Below are 13,968 nucleotides of genomic sequence, written 5' to 3'. Positions count from 1 at the left end.
GGTAGGCAGGCAGTCGGTAGTATGGAGGTGGAGGGTGGTAGGCAGGTGGTAGTATGGAGGTGGAGGGTGGTAGGCAGGTGGTAGTATGGAGGCGGGGGGGTGGTAGGCAGGCGGTAGTAAGGAGGTGGGATGTGGTAGGCAGGTGGTAGTATGGAGGTGGGGGTGGTAGGCAGGTGGTAGAATGGAGGTGGGATGTGGTAGGCAGGTGGTAGTATGGAGGTGGGGGTGGTAGGCAGGTGGTAGTATGGAGGCGGGGGTGGTAGGCAGGTGGTAGTATGGAGGTGGAGGGTGGTAGGCAGGCAGTCGGTAGTATGGAGGTGGGATGTGGTATGCACCTCTTCCAACATTTGCAGTATTAAGGATCACATGCGCTGGAAGGAGTATTAAACACATGTTGGAATCCTGACTCTTGTGAGGCGGACATTCTATGGAGGTCCACACTATGAAATCCTTTTCCAGGAACTAAATGGTCTCATGATGGCTGATATGTACGTAATGTTTGTTACTACCGGTCTTCCTCTGTGGATGGTAGAAGGTACGGACTACTAGTCCTACATTTCCCTGCATGTACAATATTGGTTCTGATCTCACACATTGCAGTATTACTATGCCCTCATGGTTAGGATCCGTCATAAAGTACAGGGCTGCCCCACTGGAGCTTACACTCCAAGGGGGTGTTTCAGGTTTACCCCCCACCCAAATCTAACACTCTCTGCACATGTTACACCTGCCCCACCTGCGGAGCAGCATGGATTTGCCCTTTAGAGAGACTTTGCTTTTATGAGCCAACCTGAATTATGACCAAAATCTCCTACAACTTGCGCTCTAGCTGCATTCTGTCGAGATGTAGGAATTTGGAGGAGAAATGACTCCAGTGAGACGGCAATACTGATCACTGTGCTTCCATGCTTATCTGCTCATTACTTCACCTGTCAGGTTCTGATCATTGGAGGAGGTGATGGAGGAGTCCTGAGAGAGGTTGTAAAGCATCCGTCTGTGGAATCCGTGGTACAGTGTGAGATTGATGAGGTAAGTGCAGGTGTAACACCCCAGACGGACTGTATAGCACGGGGCGCACCGAGCACTATGAGGACTGTACACAGGACACGCGGTCACCCCCTGAGGTTAGAGGACTGTACACAGGACACGCGGTCACCCCCTGAGGTTACAGGACTGTACACAGGACACGCGGTCACCCCCTGAGGTTAGAGGACTGTACACAGGACACGCGGTCACCCCCTGAGGTTAGAGGACTGGACACGCGGTCACCCCCTGAGGTTAGAGGACTGTACACAGGACACACGGTCACCCCCTGAGGTTAGAGGACTGTACACAGGACACGCGGTCATCCCCTGAGGTTAGAGGACTGTACCCAGGACACGCGGTCACCCCCTGAGGTTAGAGGACTGTACAATGGACACGCGGTCATCCCCTGAGGTTAGAGGACCATACACAGGACACGCGGTCACCCCCTGAGATTAGAGGACTGTACACAGGACACGCGGTCATCCCCTGAGGTTAGAGGACTGTACACAGGACACACGGTCACCCCCTGAGGTTAGAGGACCATACACAGGACACGCGGTCACCCCCTGAGGTTAGAGGACTGTACACAGGACACGCGGTCACCCCCTGAGGTTAGAGGACTGTACACAGGACACACGGTCACCCCCTGAGGTTAGAGGACTGTACACAGGACACGCGGTCACCCCCCCTGAGGTTAGAGAACCATACATAAATCATTATATAGAATGGACTAACACACGTCATCAGTTGTTACCTCCTATAGTCCATTAATAACCGATGAGACCAGAGAACAGCAGCACATGGCAGCTAAGGGCTTAGGTCATTGGGGGGGGGAGACCCTCATAAGGTCATGTGGTAAACATAGTAAAGGACATCGAGGTCATAAGTCGACATGAAAAATAGGTTGACGCAGGTGTGGGGGGGGGGGGGGAGTGTGGATTGGAGGGGGGGATTACCATTGTTAGCGAATTGTAATCCTAGCAGTGTAGCGGCCCACCATGCTTCGTGACTGAACGCTCCGCTGCCCTCGGCACACCGGTTACTATTACCAGTCATTGCAGCGGGCCGCCCGGCATTGGGACAGGCATGGAGATCTACGGTGACTATTCCCTTCTGCCATTAGCTGGGGGAAGTACCCTATACCCACCATGGGGTGACAGCCAGTGATTGTCCTTGTTCCAGCGCTGACCGTCTGGGGCGTCTGTCTGTCCTTCCTGTTGCTGATACTCCTCCTCCCTGTATGAACACTAGCCCCCTCTAGCTGCCGATTGATGTAACACATTCTTTGCTTGCATTACTCTCCAGGAGGTCATAAACGTCTCCAAGCAGTATCTTCCAGGAATGGCCATGGGCTACTCCAGTCCTAAACTCACCTTACATGTTGGCGATGGTTTTCAGTTCATGAAACAGAACCAGGATGCCTTTGATGTTATCCTGACGGACTCTTCGGACCCTGTAGGTAAGATGCTGCCTTCTCCGGCAACACTGCCTTCTACCAGCAGATGGAGCTCCTCTGCTTCTTTCATTGTAATGGTGCCCATACACTAGGGCAGTGCTTCCCCACAGTACCAGAATTGTATCCACGGCACCCCTAGGCTAATAGCTTCTTACTAAGGAAAAAATCCCAATGAAATAAATTGTGTTTATTAAGTAATGTTTAGGTCTAATTATAATTACCATCATTGATTTGATTTGGTCCTGGACCACCCCTGCAGGAGTCCCAAGGCACCCCTGGGTACTACGGCACTATCGCGATTGATTGTATGCACGTTTTAGGGGCCTGCCGGTTGAATCTCACATCAATAGGTGTTCGGTGCTGCACATTATATCTATGGAATTGTAGGAGCGGTTAACCACATGCAATGGTGTAGTGGGCGTGTTCGGACAGAGGGGGCCGGAGGGAACGTTGGCCGTGTGGTGTATTGCTGGCTGTTGCAGTGGTGGCAGAATGTGAGGTAGGGGTGAATATAGAAAATGCACACGGAGCAGAAATAAGAAGCTGCTACGCTCCATTACCACAGCGCTGTGCTGGTAGGAACGCACCGGAGAGGCCAGCCCTGCTTAGCACCTAGGGGATTCAGCAGCCCAAACTCTCCTGACACGGACTGCAGACTGGGTGCCAAAATGGGCACTCCGCGTCTGGTTCTGGGAGGGAGAGAGGGCGGAGAGACCAGCGGCGGAAATCCTCTCTGAGGAAAAGCGCACCAAAGGTCCAGGAGAGGAGCCAGCAGGTAGAGCTGCTTCCCCCTTCCGACACGGAGCCACAAGGGAGACGAATGGCCTCTCCACGGTGTTAACGATGTGGCAGGGATTAGACAGCCACCCGCCGCCTAGTATTCCTGGCGGTCCAGCGGGAGGGCGAGCGAGTCGTTCCCCCGCGCGTCGGAACAGCCTGACTGTCCCCCTACCACCGGAGCTGCCAGCCACTAGTGTCTCGCAGTGCGGCAGACACCAAGAGCTCCCTATAGCGCAGGGAACCGCTTACCTGCTTATATCCCCTGTGTGCCTGCGGATTGGCCAAAGTCACTCACCCCGTCGTCATGCTGTGGCCCCGGTGCTGGGTGTAGGGTAGGAGCAGTAGTGCAGGCATCCGATGGCTGCTGACTCATTGAAAATAACAAGACAAAAATGACTAAGGCTGCTCAAAGCAGCGGCCTGTACACATTAGTGTATATCTGTAGGCAGACAGTACAGTCCTAAGGGAGGAGAAGTGATAAAGGGACAGATGTACGAACCAGGGATAAGGGAGGAGAAGTAATAAAGGGGCAGATGTATGAAGCAGTGATAAGGGAGGAGAAGTAATAAAGGGGCAGATGTACGAAGCAGGGATAAGGGAGAAGTGATAAAGGGGCAGATGTATGAAGCAGGGATAAGGGAGGAGAAGTGATAAAGGGACAGATGTATGAACCAGGGATAAGGGAGGAGAAGTGATGAAGGGGCAGATGTACGAACCAGGGATAAGGGAGGAGAAGTGATGAAGGGGCAGATGTACGAACCAGGGATAAGGGAGGAGAAGTGATAAAGGGGCAGATGTACGAAGCAGTGATAAGGGAGGAGAAGTAATAAAGGGGCAGATGTACGAAGCAGGGATAAGGGAGGAGAAGTGATAAAGGGGCAGATGTACGAAGCAGTGATAAGGGAGGAGAAGTGATAAAGGGGCAGATGTACGAAGCAGTGATAAGGGAGGAGAAGTGATAAAGGGGCAGATGTACGAAGCAGGGATAAGGGAGGAAAAGTGATAAAGGGACAGATGTACGAACCAGGGATAAGGGAGGAGAAGTGATAAAGGGGCAGATGTACGACATAGGGATAAGGGAGGAGAAGTAATAAAGGGGCAGATGTACAAAGCAGTGATAAGGGAGGAGAAGTGATAAAGGGGCAGATGTACGAACCAGGGATAAGGGAGGAGTAGTAATAAAGGGGCAGATGTACGAAGCAGTGATAAGGGAGGAGTAGTAATAAAGGGGCAGATGTACGAAGCAGGGATAAGGGAGGAGAAGTGATAAAGGGGCAGATGTACGAAGCAGTGATAAGGGAGGAGAAGTGATAAAGGGGCAGATGTACGAAGCAGGGATAAGGGAGGAGAAGTGATAAAGGGGCAGATGTACGAAGCAGGGATAAGGGAGGAGAAGTGATAAAGGGGCAGATGTACGAAGCAGGGATAAGGGAGGAGAAGTGATAAAGGGGCAGATGTACGAAGCAGGGATAAGGGAGGAGAAGTGATAAAGGGGCAGATGTACGAAGCAGGGATAAGGGAGGAGAAGTGATAAAGGGGCAGATGTACGAAGCAGGGATAAGGGAGGAGAAGTGATAAAGGGGCAGATGTACGAAGCAGGGATAAGGGAGGAGAAGTGATAAAGGGGCAGATGTACGAAGCAGGGATAAGGGAGGAGAAGTGATAAAGGGGCAGATGTACGAAGCAGGGATAAGGGAGGAGAAGTGATAAAGGGGCAGATGTACGAAGCAGGGATAAGGGAGGAAAAGTGATAAAGGGGCAGATGTACGGAGAAGTGATAAAGGGGCAGATGTACGAAGCAGGGATAAGGGAGGAGAAGTGATAAAGGGGCAGATGTACGAAGCAGGGATAAGGGAGGAGAAGTGATAAAGGGGCAGATGTACGAAGCAGGGATAAGGGAGAAGTAATAAAGGGGCAGATGTACGAAGCGGTGATACGGGAGGAGAAGTGATAAAGGAACAGATGTATGAAGCGGTGATAAGGGAGGAGAAGTGATAAAGGGGCAGATGTATGAAGCGGTGATAAGGGAGGAGAAGTGATAAAGGGGCAGATGTACGAAGCAGGGATAAAGGAGGAGAAGTGATAAAGGGGCAGATGTACGAAGCAGGGATAAGCGAGGAGAAGTGATAAAGGGGCAGATGTACGAAGCAGGGATAAAGTAGGAGAAGTGATAAAGGGGCAGATGTACGAAGCAGGGATAAAGGAGGAGAAGTGATAAAGGGGCAGATGTATGAAGCAGGGATAAAGGAGGAGAAGTGATAAAGGGGCAGATGTACGAAGCAGGGATAAGCGAGGAGAAGTGATAAAGGGGCAGATGTACGAAGCAGGGATAAGGGAGAAGTGATAAAGGGGCAGATGTACGAACCAGGGATAAGGGAGGAGAAGTGATAAAGGGGCAGATGTACGAAGCAGGGATAAAGGAGGAGAAGTGATAAAGGGGCAGATAAATGAAGCGGTGATAAGGGAGGAGAAGTGATAAAGGGGCAGATGTACGAATCAGGGATAAGGGAGAAGTGATAAAGGGGCAGATGTACGAACCAGGGATAAGGGAGGAGAAGTGATAAAGGGACAGATGTATGAAGCAGGGATAAGGTAGGAGAAGTGATAAAGGGACAGATGTATGAAGAAGGGATAAGGGAGGAGAAGTGATAAAGGGGCAGAAATCCTCCGTGGTACCCAGTATAATAATCATTGAGGCCACTGTAGGCCAGATACAGTATGGAAATCCTCCTTGGGGTTTTACATGTCCCTGATTCTGTGTCGGCTGCTTGATACTAATCTAGAGGATGTTTCTCCTTCTGGATGCATACCTCCAGACTCTGGCAATCTGTGTGCTCCGGCCACATTATCAGCCCAGGTGTACATGTAGGATACGGCTAGAATAAGATACCATGGTGTGGTCTGACGTCTCCGGATAGGTCACCTCGGGATGTAATTAGGGGGCTAGCAGATGGGTGCGCTTTCAGAGTGAGTAGCCCGTAAGACCTGTGGAAGTTCCTTGTCCATTTCCAGTAAGCGATATAACCTGTCTCCCCAGCTGTGCAGATTATGGGTAACCAGTGAGATTCTCCTTCCAGGTCCTGCGGAGAGTCTATTTAAAGAGTCTTACTACCAGCTGATGAAGACGGCACTGAGAGAGGGCGGGATCCTCTGTTGTCAAGGTGATGATACTGCCATATTTGTTCCTCCATGCGTACCAAGGCTTTCCTCCAATAACCGTTATGTCTGACCTTTATGTAGGAGAATGTCAGTGGCTGCACCTAGCTCTCATCAAGGAGATGCACCAGTTCTGCAAGGGTCTCTTCCCTGTGGTAGAATACGCTTACTGCACCACGCCAACGTATCCCAGCGGCCAGATCGGCTTCATGCTATGCAGCAAGAATCCCGTGAGTAAGCTCTTTGTGTGGCACTGCCAGGTGGTGTGGTCGGGCAGGCGATACAGGGGGTGCGGCCTTTGCTCTGTAATGGCGTGAAGTGTAACAGGAGTTGGTGCCCGCTGTATATGACTCTAATGTACTCTTGAATTTCACAGAGCACCAATTTCCGGGAACCGGCACATCCCCTGTCCCAAGAGCAGGTTGATGCCATGAACCTTAGATACTACAACGCCAGCGTTCACAGGGCGGCATTCGCCCTCCCAGAGTTTACACGGAAAGTAAGAACTTCCATATTGTATTACAGCTGAGCATGATAGACTGTCATTACGGGGACATGCGGTGACACTGGGGACATGATGGAGACTGTCACATATATCGGGGGTATTACCAGGTACAGGAGAAGTATTAGAACACGGGGACATGCATGGGATAAACATACAGATTTCCTTATGAAGAAATCGGAGCAGACTAGTAGGTCCGTGTGGTTCATCCTGCCGGAACCATCTTCTTATTCTCCTACATTAGTAAATGGGGAATGTATGAGGGAGACGGTATTGCCGACATGTTATGCTATAAGTCTATATTCTCATCTCTCATGTGGCCTGATTCTTGTAAGTAAATGGGGAAAAAAAGGATCTGGGCAAAAACCCTGCTGTACTGCAGGGGGGCAGATGTACCCTGCGCTGAGTGTTTGGTTGGGGTATGTTTCAACTGAAATCTAAATTGCAGTGTAAGAAAAAACATCTGGTCTGCATGCAAAGGCCGCTAGTATTTACCCTGCACAGAAACATATGTATATGCTTCCCTTGCATTGCAGCATGGTATGTTCCAGATACAAAGTTACTTACACATCCAGCCCATAGTGCGCTCAGCCTGGCCATTCTCCAACATACTGTATCTGTTATCTCCACCTCACAAGTATATAGGTAGTAAACCACTTTAACACCCTTTTATTTGATCGCAGACAGGAAGAACCTTCAGTATTATCATTGTGTAATAACATATGTCGGGAGTGGGATTCTGCATTGTTCGGTGTCATTCCTTTGGGAGAGTTCTGTCCTCAGTCAGCCGTGTATGACAGAGACGTCCCTTCCGCTCCGCTGCCTATAGTAACCGCGTCTTCTCTCCACCAGGCACTCAGCGGCGTGTGACGCTCCGGCAGAGCTGACAGCTGTCTTTGTGATCATTGGACCTTTCATCCAGGGAACACGAGATCCTGTCCCATCTGGGGTAGGACGCGGGACTTGGCATACTCAATTCCAGTGCTGGCAACTGTGATCCACAACCTTTTCTCTGCCTCTAAGGCCTAGAACCTCAGGGTGCAAACTCCTGTGCATGCGCTTCTATTATCACTGTCAGAAGACTAAATCTGTCCGTCACTCACCCTTTCAGCTGCAATCAGAACCAATGTCGTCCATCTGGTAACTATCTGTCTCATTACCTGGCCAACTGACGTGACAGACCCCCGAGCTGCTGATCTTTGCAAACCCCCCTCTCATGTAATTGCTTTAGGTAAGGTGTATTATCCGCCCCTCTCTCCCTGGACACAAGCAATGGGTCACACCTGGCTGTGTAGCTGTGGGGGGTCTGCAGGATGAAGTACTGAAATGTGGGGTGGGTGAGATTTGTCTTCTAATTATGGATGTTACCGATTAGTAAATTAATTCAAACGAAACCATTGTTGTGTTTATTCTCACTGTTCTGACCTATAATATGGGTGAGTTCTCACACGGATCCTTTACACCGACCACCTCATCTATAGATTCAGCTTGTGGTAGCAGCGGCCATTTGACATTGCCTTAGGAACATTCTGCTACTGTTGCACCAGGATGTGCACGGAGGGGCTGGAGCAGCGCGGAGGGGCCGGGGCTGGAGCAGCGCGGAGCTGCGGCGCGGGGGCTGAGGCGGGAGCAGCACATCGGTTTGTCATATAATAGTTATGTATTTGGAGACTGATCAGGTGTCGTGTGGGTTTTTTTTTTTTTTTGTGCTTTCCTTTTCAGGGTCCATGGGTCCCACAGGGGACATCGAGGGTTGTAGGTGGATCCAGGAGGTCCGAGGCACCAATCAGCGAAGCTTTTAACGATTTCCCAGGATGCCCGGGCCCTCTCCCCTACAGCCCCGCCTCCAGGCTCATCTAGTCAGTTTTTGTTTGGTGCCTGCAGGAAGCAGACGCACCTTTATATCAGCGGGGGTTACCTCACTGAGGTAACCCCAGAAAGCTATTTTTACTTTTTAATTATTATTATTTTTCTCCTTCGGGAGACATCAGGGGCCACAGCTTTACAGTGGGTAATAGGAGTGGGAGAGAGCTCCAGCACCCTAGAGGATAACTTTAACTGCCTCCCAGGCAGCCGGGCTCCTCCCCTCCTATACCCCGCCTCCAGGCCAAGGACCTCAGTTTTTTTCTAGGGTGCTGGCAGGAGCCAGATGCACCCAAAAGAGGGGCTGCTATTTAGCAGCCATAACTTTAATTTTTTTTTTTTTTACACTGTAAGTGTCAGAGCAGCAGCACTGGGGCCTGAATAGACCCCTGCACTGCTGGCTCCAACACCCGGGTCCGGCGCTGCATCGCCACCCACAGGTGGGGACCTGCAGCGGCCCCCGGGCACTGGGGAGCCTGCAGCCACAGCCGGGAACCACAGGCGCCCCCTTCACGCAAGCCGGGATGCACTGTGAGTAAGACATGCTCCCCGCCGGGAGCGTGTGCGATAGTGCAGCGAGGCGCACAGATGTGGCTGTCACAGCCGGCGAGGGGTGACCGCCGGCTGTGCTAGCAAGCGGTCGGCCGGCTCGCCGCCCGTCCCGCTGGACCACCAGGGATACTAGTTTGTGGGCAGCAGCGCTAGTATGCGGGGCCGCCCGGCGTGCGCCGGATCCCCGCCATTTTACCAGCGCTGCATGAGGACACCTTCCCTTTGGTCATTTGTTAGCAGGGGGAGGTGGCTCCCCCCACATCAGCCCCTCCCCCGGGGACAGTAGGCAGGAAACTGTGCTTGGCGCACAGAGAGTTCCCGCCACGGACATCCCTTCCTGTCTTCCTGGCTGCACGTGAGGAGGGACACGGAGAAGCTCCAGTGCCACCCGGGGTTCCACTCTTTCACTGCCAGGAGGCTTGGGCAAGTCCCCCCTGTACCTCTCCTGCGGGACACAGGTCACAGTTTCTGAGTGCTCCAGTCAGCCATAGCTGCTTCAAGAGCCTAGTGCCATTTGCCTTCTATTTGCATTGTATGCCTATGTATGCTTGCTGTATATGTGTACTTATTAACCCAATAGCTGCTGCAGTGTATTTGGTGTCATTTTGTACTTAGCCCTCCTGTACTTACAGTAATTATGCCCAACAAGGGCAAGTCCAAGAAGGGGGAGGCCCCAGCATTGCTGTCATGCACAGCCTGTAATGCGGGCCTATCTCCCCTGGACTATGTACAGGACGGCGTATGCGCAAGCTGCTACAATGCGCAGGTGCTGCCCACGCCTACGGCCTCTTCTCAGGAGCCTGCTTGGGCCTCATCCCTTGTGCAGATGATGGCGCAGCTAGTTGATAGTCTCAGCTGCGCTGCCCCAGCGGCCCGTGCCGTCCTCATCAACGGAGGGTGCAACCCCCCCAAGCATTGGATGCGCAGGGGGAGGGTTCATTGCCCGCAGATAGACGCAGGTCTTTAGTTAAAAGACCGGCGGCACTCCGGCCCCTCCTCATGCATGATTCAGACGATGAGGAGGAGGAGCAAGACAATCAAGATGATGATGATGACTATGTGGAGGAGGCCGTCGATGACGCCATTGACGTCGCCGCTGACATTGGGGGTGCCTGTGTTGGAGAGGACCCCCCGTCTCATAGAGAGGATCCCCCATCTCGCCTTGATGTACCAGGCCTGATTACAGCTGTTAAGAAGGTCCTTCTAATAGACGACCACGCTGATCCGCCTGCGGAGTCGGGCCCTATATTTAAGCGCCCTAAACGCTCCTTAAGTCTATTTCCCAAGTCAGATAATCTTGACATGGTCATTAAAGAAGCTTGGGAGGGAAAGATCAATACCGTTATGCTTGGCAATTGTCCTCAATTAAATATTTAGGTATCCATATAGCTAGAACCCCCGATATCTTTAAATGCAACTACAAGCCTCTGTTGGGAGCAATGGAGAAATTGATAGGGGAGTGGGGACTCCATGAAATTTCATGGCTGGGCCGTATCGCTGCAGCAAAGATGGTACTGCTCCCGAAGATATTGTATTTGTTCAGGGCTATACCTAGAATCCCCCCTAAATCATTCTTTTCAGAATTCAATAAACTACTTGCAAAGTACATTTGGAAAGGGTCTAGGCCTCGCATAGCTAAGCGGGTACTTATCCTTTCCAAACGACTGGGTGGAGTGGCCTACCCGGACCTGTGGGGGTATTTCTCAGCTTGTCTGTTGAATCAAGCAAGGGACTGGTTTGCGGCTGGACGGGTGAAGCCCTGGGTGACTATAGAACAGTCCTTCTTGCCTAATGTTCGTCTGTCAGAGCTATTTTGGTTACCTAGGAGGGAGATTCCCCCGTGGGCGGGACCGGGCGCAGCAATCAGGGATACCCTGAAGCTTTGGCACGACTTATTGGCCGGGGAGTCCGGGGCTTCCCTGCCCAGTCTGGACCTGAATGTTCTAACGATAGCCGCTCTCATCCCAAACCTGAAACTTGATAACTGGGCAACAAACGGTATATCCACACTTAGGGACATCTGTCCGGCTGGGAATCTCATGTCCTTTACAGAAATTTCAGAGAAATTTAACATTCCAAGACATGATTTCTATAAGTACCTGCAGCTTAGGCACTGGTTGACCTCATGTGTAGGTAAATCAGTAGTGTCACTTTCCTTTCCTAAAAGATTGGTTGTGGTCTTGACTTCGCAGAACAATAAAGGGGGTATCTCGAGATGGTACACTGAACTGGTTAATAGACTGCAGCCGGATAAATTAACAGCACAGGCCAGATGGGAGACAGATTTGGGTAGATCTCTCACCAGGGAGGACTGGGATTGCATCACCCTCTCCTGCTTTAAGATTTCTAAGTGCTTAAGCCATTCAGAAATGTTTTATAAGCTGTACCACAGAGCCTATCTCACCCCCCGTCGGCTACATACAATCTGGCCGTCAGTCTCCACCCTTTGCTGGAGGGGATGTGGACACATTGGATCTCTCCTGCATATCTTCTGGGAATGTCCAAGATTACAGCCACTATGGGAGGAGGTGTTTGCCCTTCTCAAAGAAATTCTAGGTACCCATTTACCCATGGATCCTGTACTGGCCTTGTTCCATTTCTCTCCTTCCATCCCAGAACACGATAGCTATTTGATAGGTCAGATTTTAATAGCCACTAAAGCAGCGATTGGCCAATACTGGAAATCCCCGGAGACTCCCGATATACATCTTATCTTAGGCAAAATACATAAGCACTATCTATTTGAAACAATTGATTGCAAATATTCCCCATCTGCCAACTCTATACATGTTAAATGGTTTAAGTGGTGCACTTATAGAGAGAGAAAAAATCTTCCGCTAGGAATCTCATTCCAAGTAGATCTTGCTCAGATTTTACCCACTAATTAAGATACAATATGACATACTGCCCTGGTTTCCCCCCTCCCCCCTCCTGCCTGTCTTCCCGTGTGTCTGTCCTAGGTGTTTTCTATGTTTTCCTTTTCTCTATGTCTGTATAGATCCCTTACTCTTTAATTTAGTAAACACATCAGTACTTTATTTGTTTGGGTGACTTTGACTTACCTGTACCTAACATTGCCTGTTTGACTATGTCATTACCTGTCGAGACCCCATGTAAGGTACCACCTGTTTACATTTGTACTGATTTAATAAAACTATTCTGAAAAAAAAAAAAAGAAGCTTGGGAGGTCCCTAATAGGAGGTTTGTCATTCACAAACGTTTCTCCTCCCTCTATCCTCTCCCCCAGGAGGACAGGACCCCCTGGGAGACAGCCCCCAGGGTAGACGCTCATGTGGCAAAACTGGTGAAAGCCTCTCTGTTGCCAATCCCTACAGCGTCTCTTAAGGATCAGGCGGATAGGAAGTTGGAAAACTTCCTGAAGCTTATCTACACCACGGCTGGAGCAGCCGGCAGGCCTGCCCTGGCGTCAGCCTGGGTGGCTATGGCCCTAACTAAATGGACTGCTGTCATCACAGCAGGGGTGTCTGAGGGGGCCCCAGCAGAAACTCTACTACCGACTATAGAGTTGATACATCAGGCTGCCCTCTACTTAGGCGAGGCAGCTCTTGATTCCGCTACGCTCTCCTCCAGGGTGTCAGCTTCAGCAGTGGCCGCTCGCAGATCACTTTGGCTGCATTCCTGGAAAGGCTGACACGGACTCTAAGAAGGCCTTGGAAGCACTTCCATTCGACGGTTCCCTCTTATTCGGTCCCGAGCTGGATAGGATGGTCGCTACGGTGGCAGCCTTAAAAAACGGCTTTTCTACCATCCACCCCGACTACACGGCCCCGGCCGGCCTTTCGGTTCCAGGGTCGTGGTAGGGGACAGGCCTTCTCCTCCAGATCTTCCCAGGGGGGCAGATCCTCCCGCCCTAGAGGCAAGCGTCCTTGGGCCACCAGACGCCCTGATCCCAAGCCAGCAGACCAGCCCGCCGCATGACGGGGTGGGCCCCCACCTGGGGGATCCCAGGGTGGGCGGTCGTCTGTTGGAGTTTTCTCCCATCTGGTTGGAATCCACCACAGACGCGTGGGTTCAGGAGGTGGTCTCTCGGGGCTACTCCTTAACTTTTTGGCATCGCCCACCGACATCGTTCTTTTCCACGAGTCTTCCATCAGACCTGGAAAAGCGCAAAGCGTTAGAACAAGCAGTTCAACGTTTGCTTCAAGCAGGAGTCATCATACCCGTCCCCTGGACCCAAAGGGGTTCAGGGTTTTACGCCAGCCTCTTCCTGGTCAGGAAAACAAACGGGTCCTACAGGCCCATACTCAACTTAAAGAAGCTGAACAAGTTTGTACGTGTTCCAAAGTTCAGGATGGAGACTCTGCGCTCCATTGTCCTGGCCCTTCAGCCAGGGGACTTCATGGCATCCTTGGACATACAGGACTAACAAGATAGATTAAGATACCATCCATACTAACAAAGTTGAAAAGAGAAAGAGCATTAATTGTTATATGTGTGTCTGTCTTGTATGTCAAAGTGGCCACCCAGCATTGATTGTAATGTAAAAAAGTTTTGCTTTTATTTTTATGTTTTTATAAATTTTGTACTATTTTGCAAAGCGCAGCCCCTATTCTTCTTTTTCCCTTGGACATACAGGATGCGTACTTACACATCCCCATCCGTCCGGAACATC

The 13,968-nt window shown here is 51.1% G+C and overlaps 1 protein-coding gene across 1 annotated transcript in view; it reads left to right on the top strand.

The window, feature by feature from the left end:
• SRM (spermidine synthase) overlaps positions 1 to 8,314 on the top strand; it is a 37,806-nt gene extending 29,492 nt beyond the window's left edge. The window contains exons 3-8 of the mRNA XM_083163429.1: positions 937 to 1,029; positions 2,332 to 2,485; positions 6,340 to 6,423; positions 6,503 to 6,648; positions 6,795 to 6,917; positions 7,773 to 8,314. Of these exons, the coding sequence (XP_083019555.1) occupies positions 937 to 1,029; positions 2,332 to 2,485; positions 6,340 to 6,423; positions 6,503 to 6,648; positions 6,795 to 6,917; positions 7,773 to 7,790 (618 nt within the window). The 3' untranslated portion in view covers positions 7,791 to 8,314. The remainder of the gene's footprint in view (positions 1 to 936; positions 1,030 to 2,331; positions 2,486 to 6,339; positions 6,424 to 6,502; positions 6,649 to 6,794; positions 6,918 to 7,772) is intronic.
• The last annotated feature ends 5,654 nt before the right edge of the window (positions 8,315 to 13,968 follow it).

The sequence above is a fragment of the Crinia signifera genome, chromosome 19 (assembly GCF_055691185.1).
Source record: "Crinia signifera chromosome 19, ASM5569118v1, whole genome shotgun sequence".
Lineage (NCBI taxonomy): Eukaryota > Metazoa > Chordata > Amphibia > Anura > Myobatrachidae > Crinia > Crinia signifera.
Note: the sequence above shows the minus strand (reverse complement) of the source record. Positions and strands in the feature narration are given on the sequence as shown.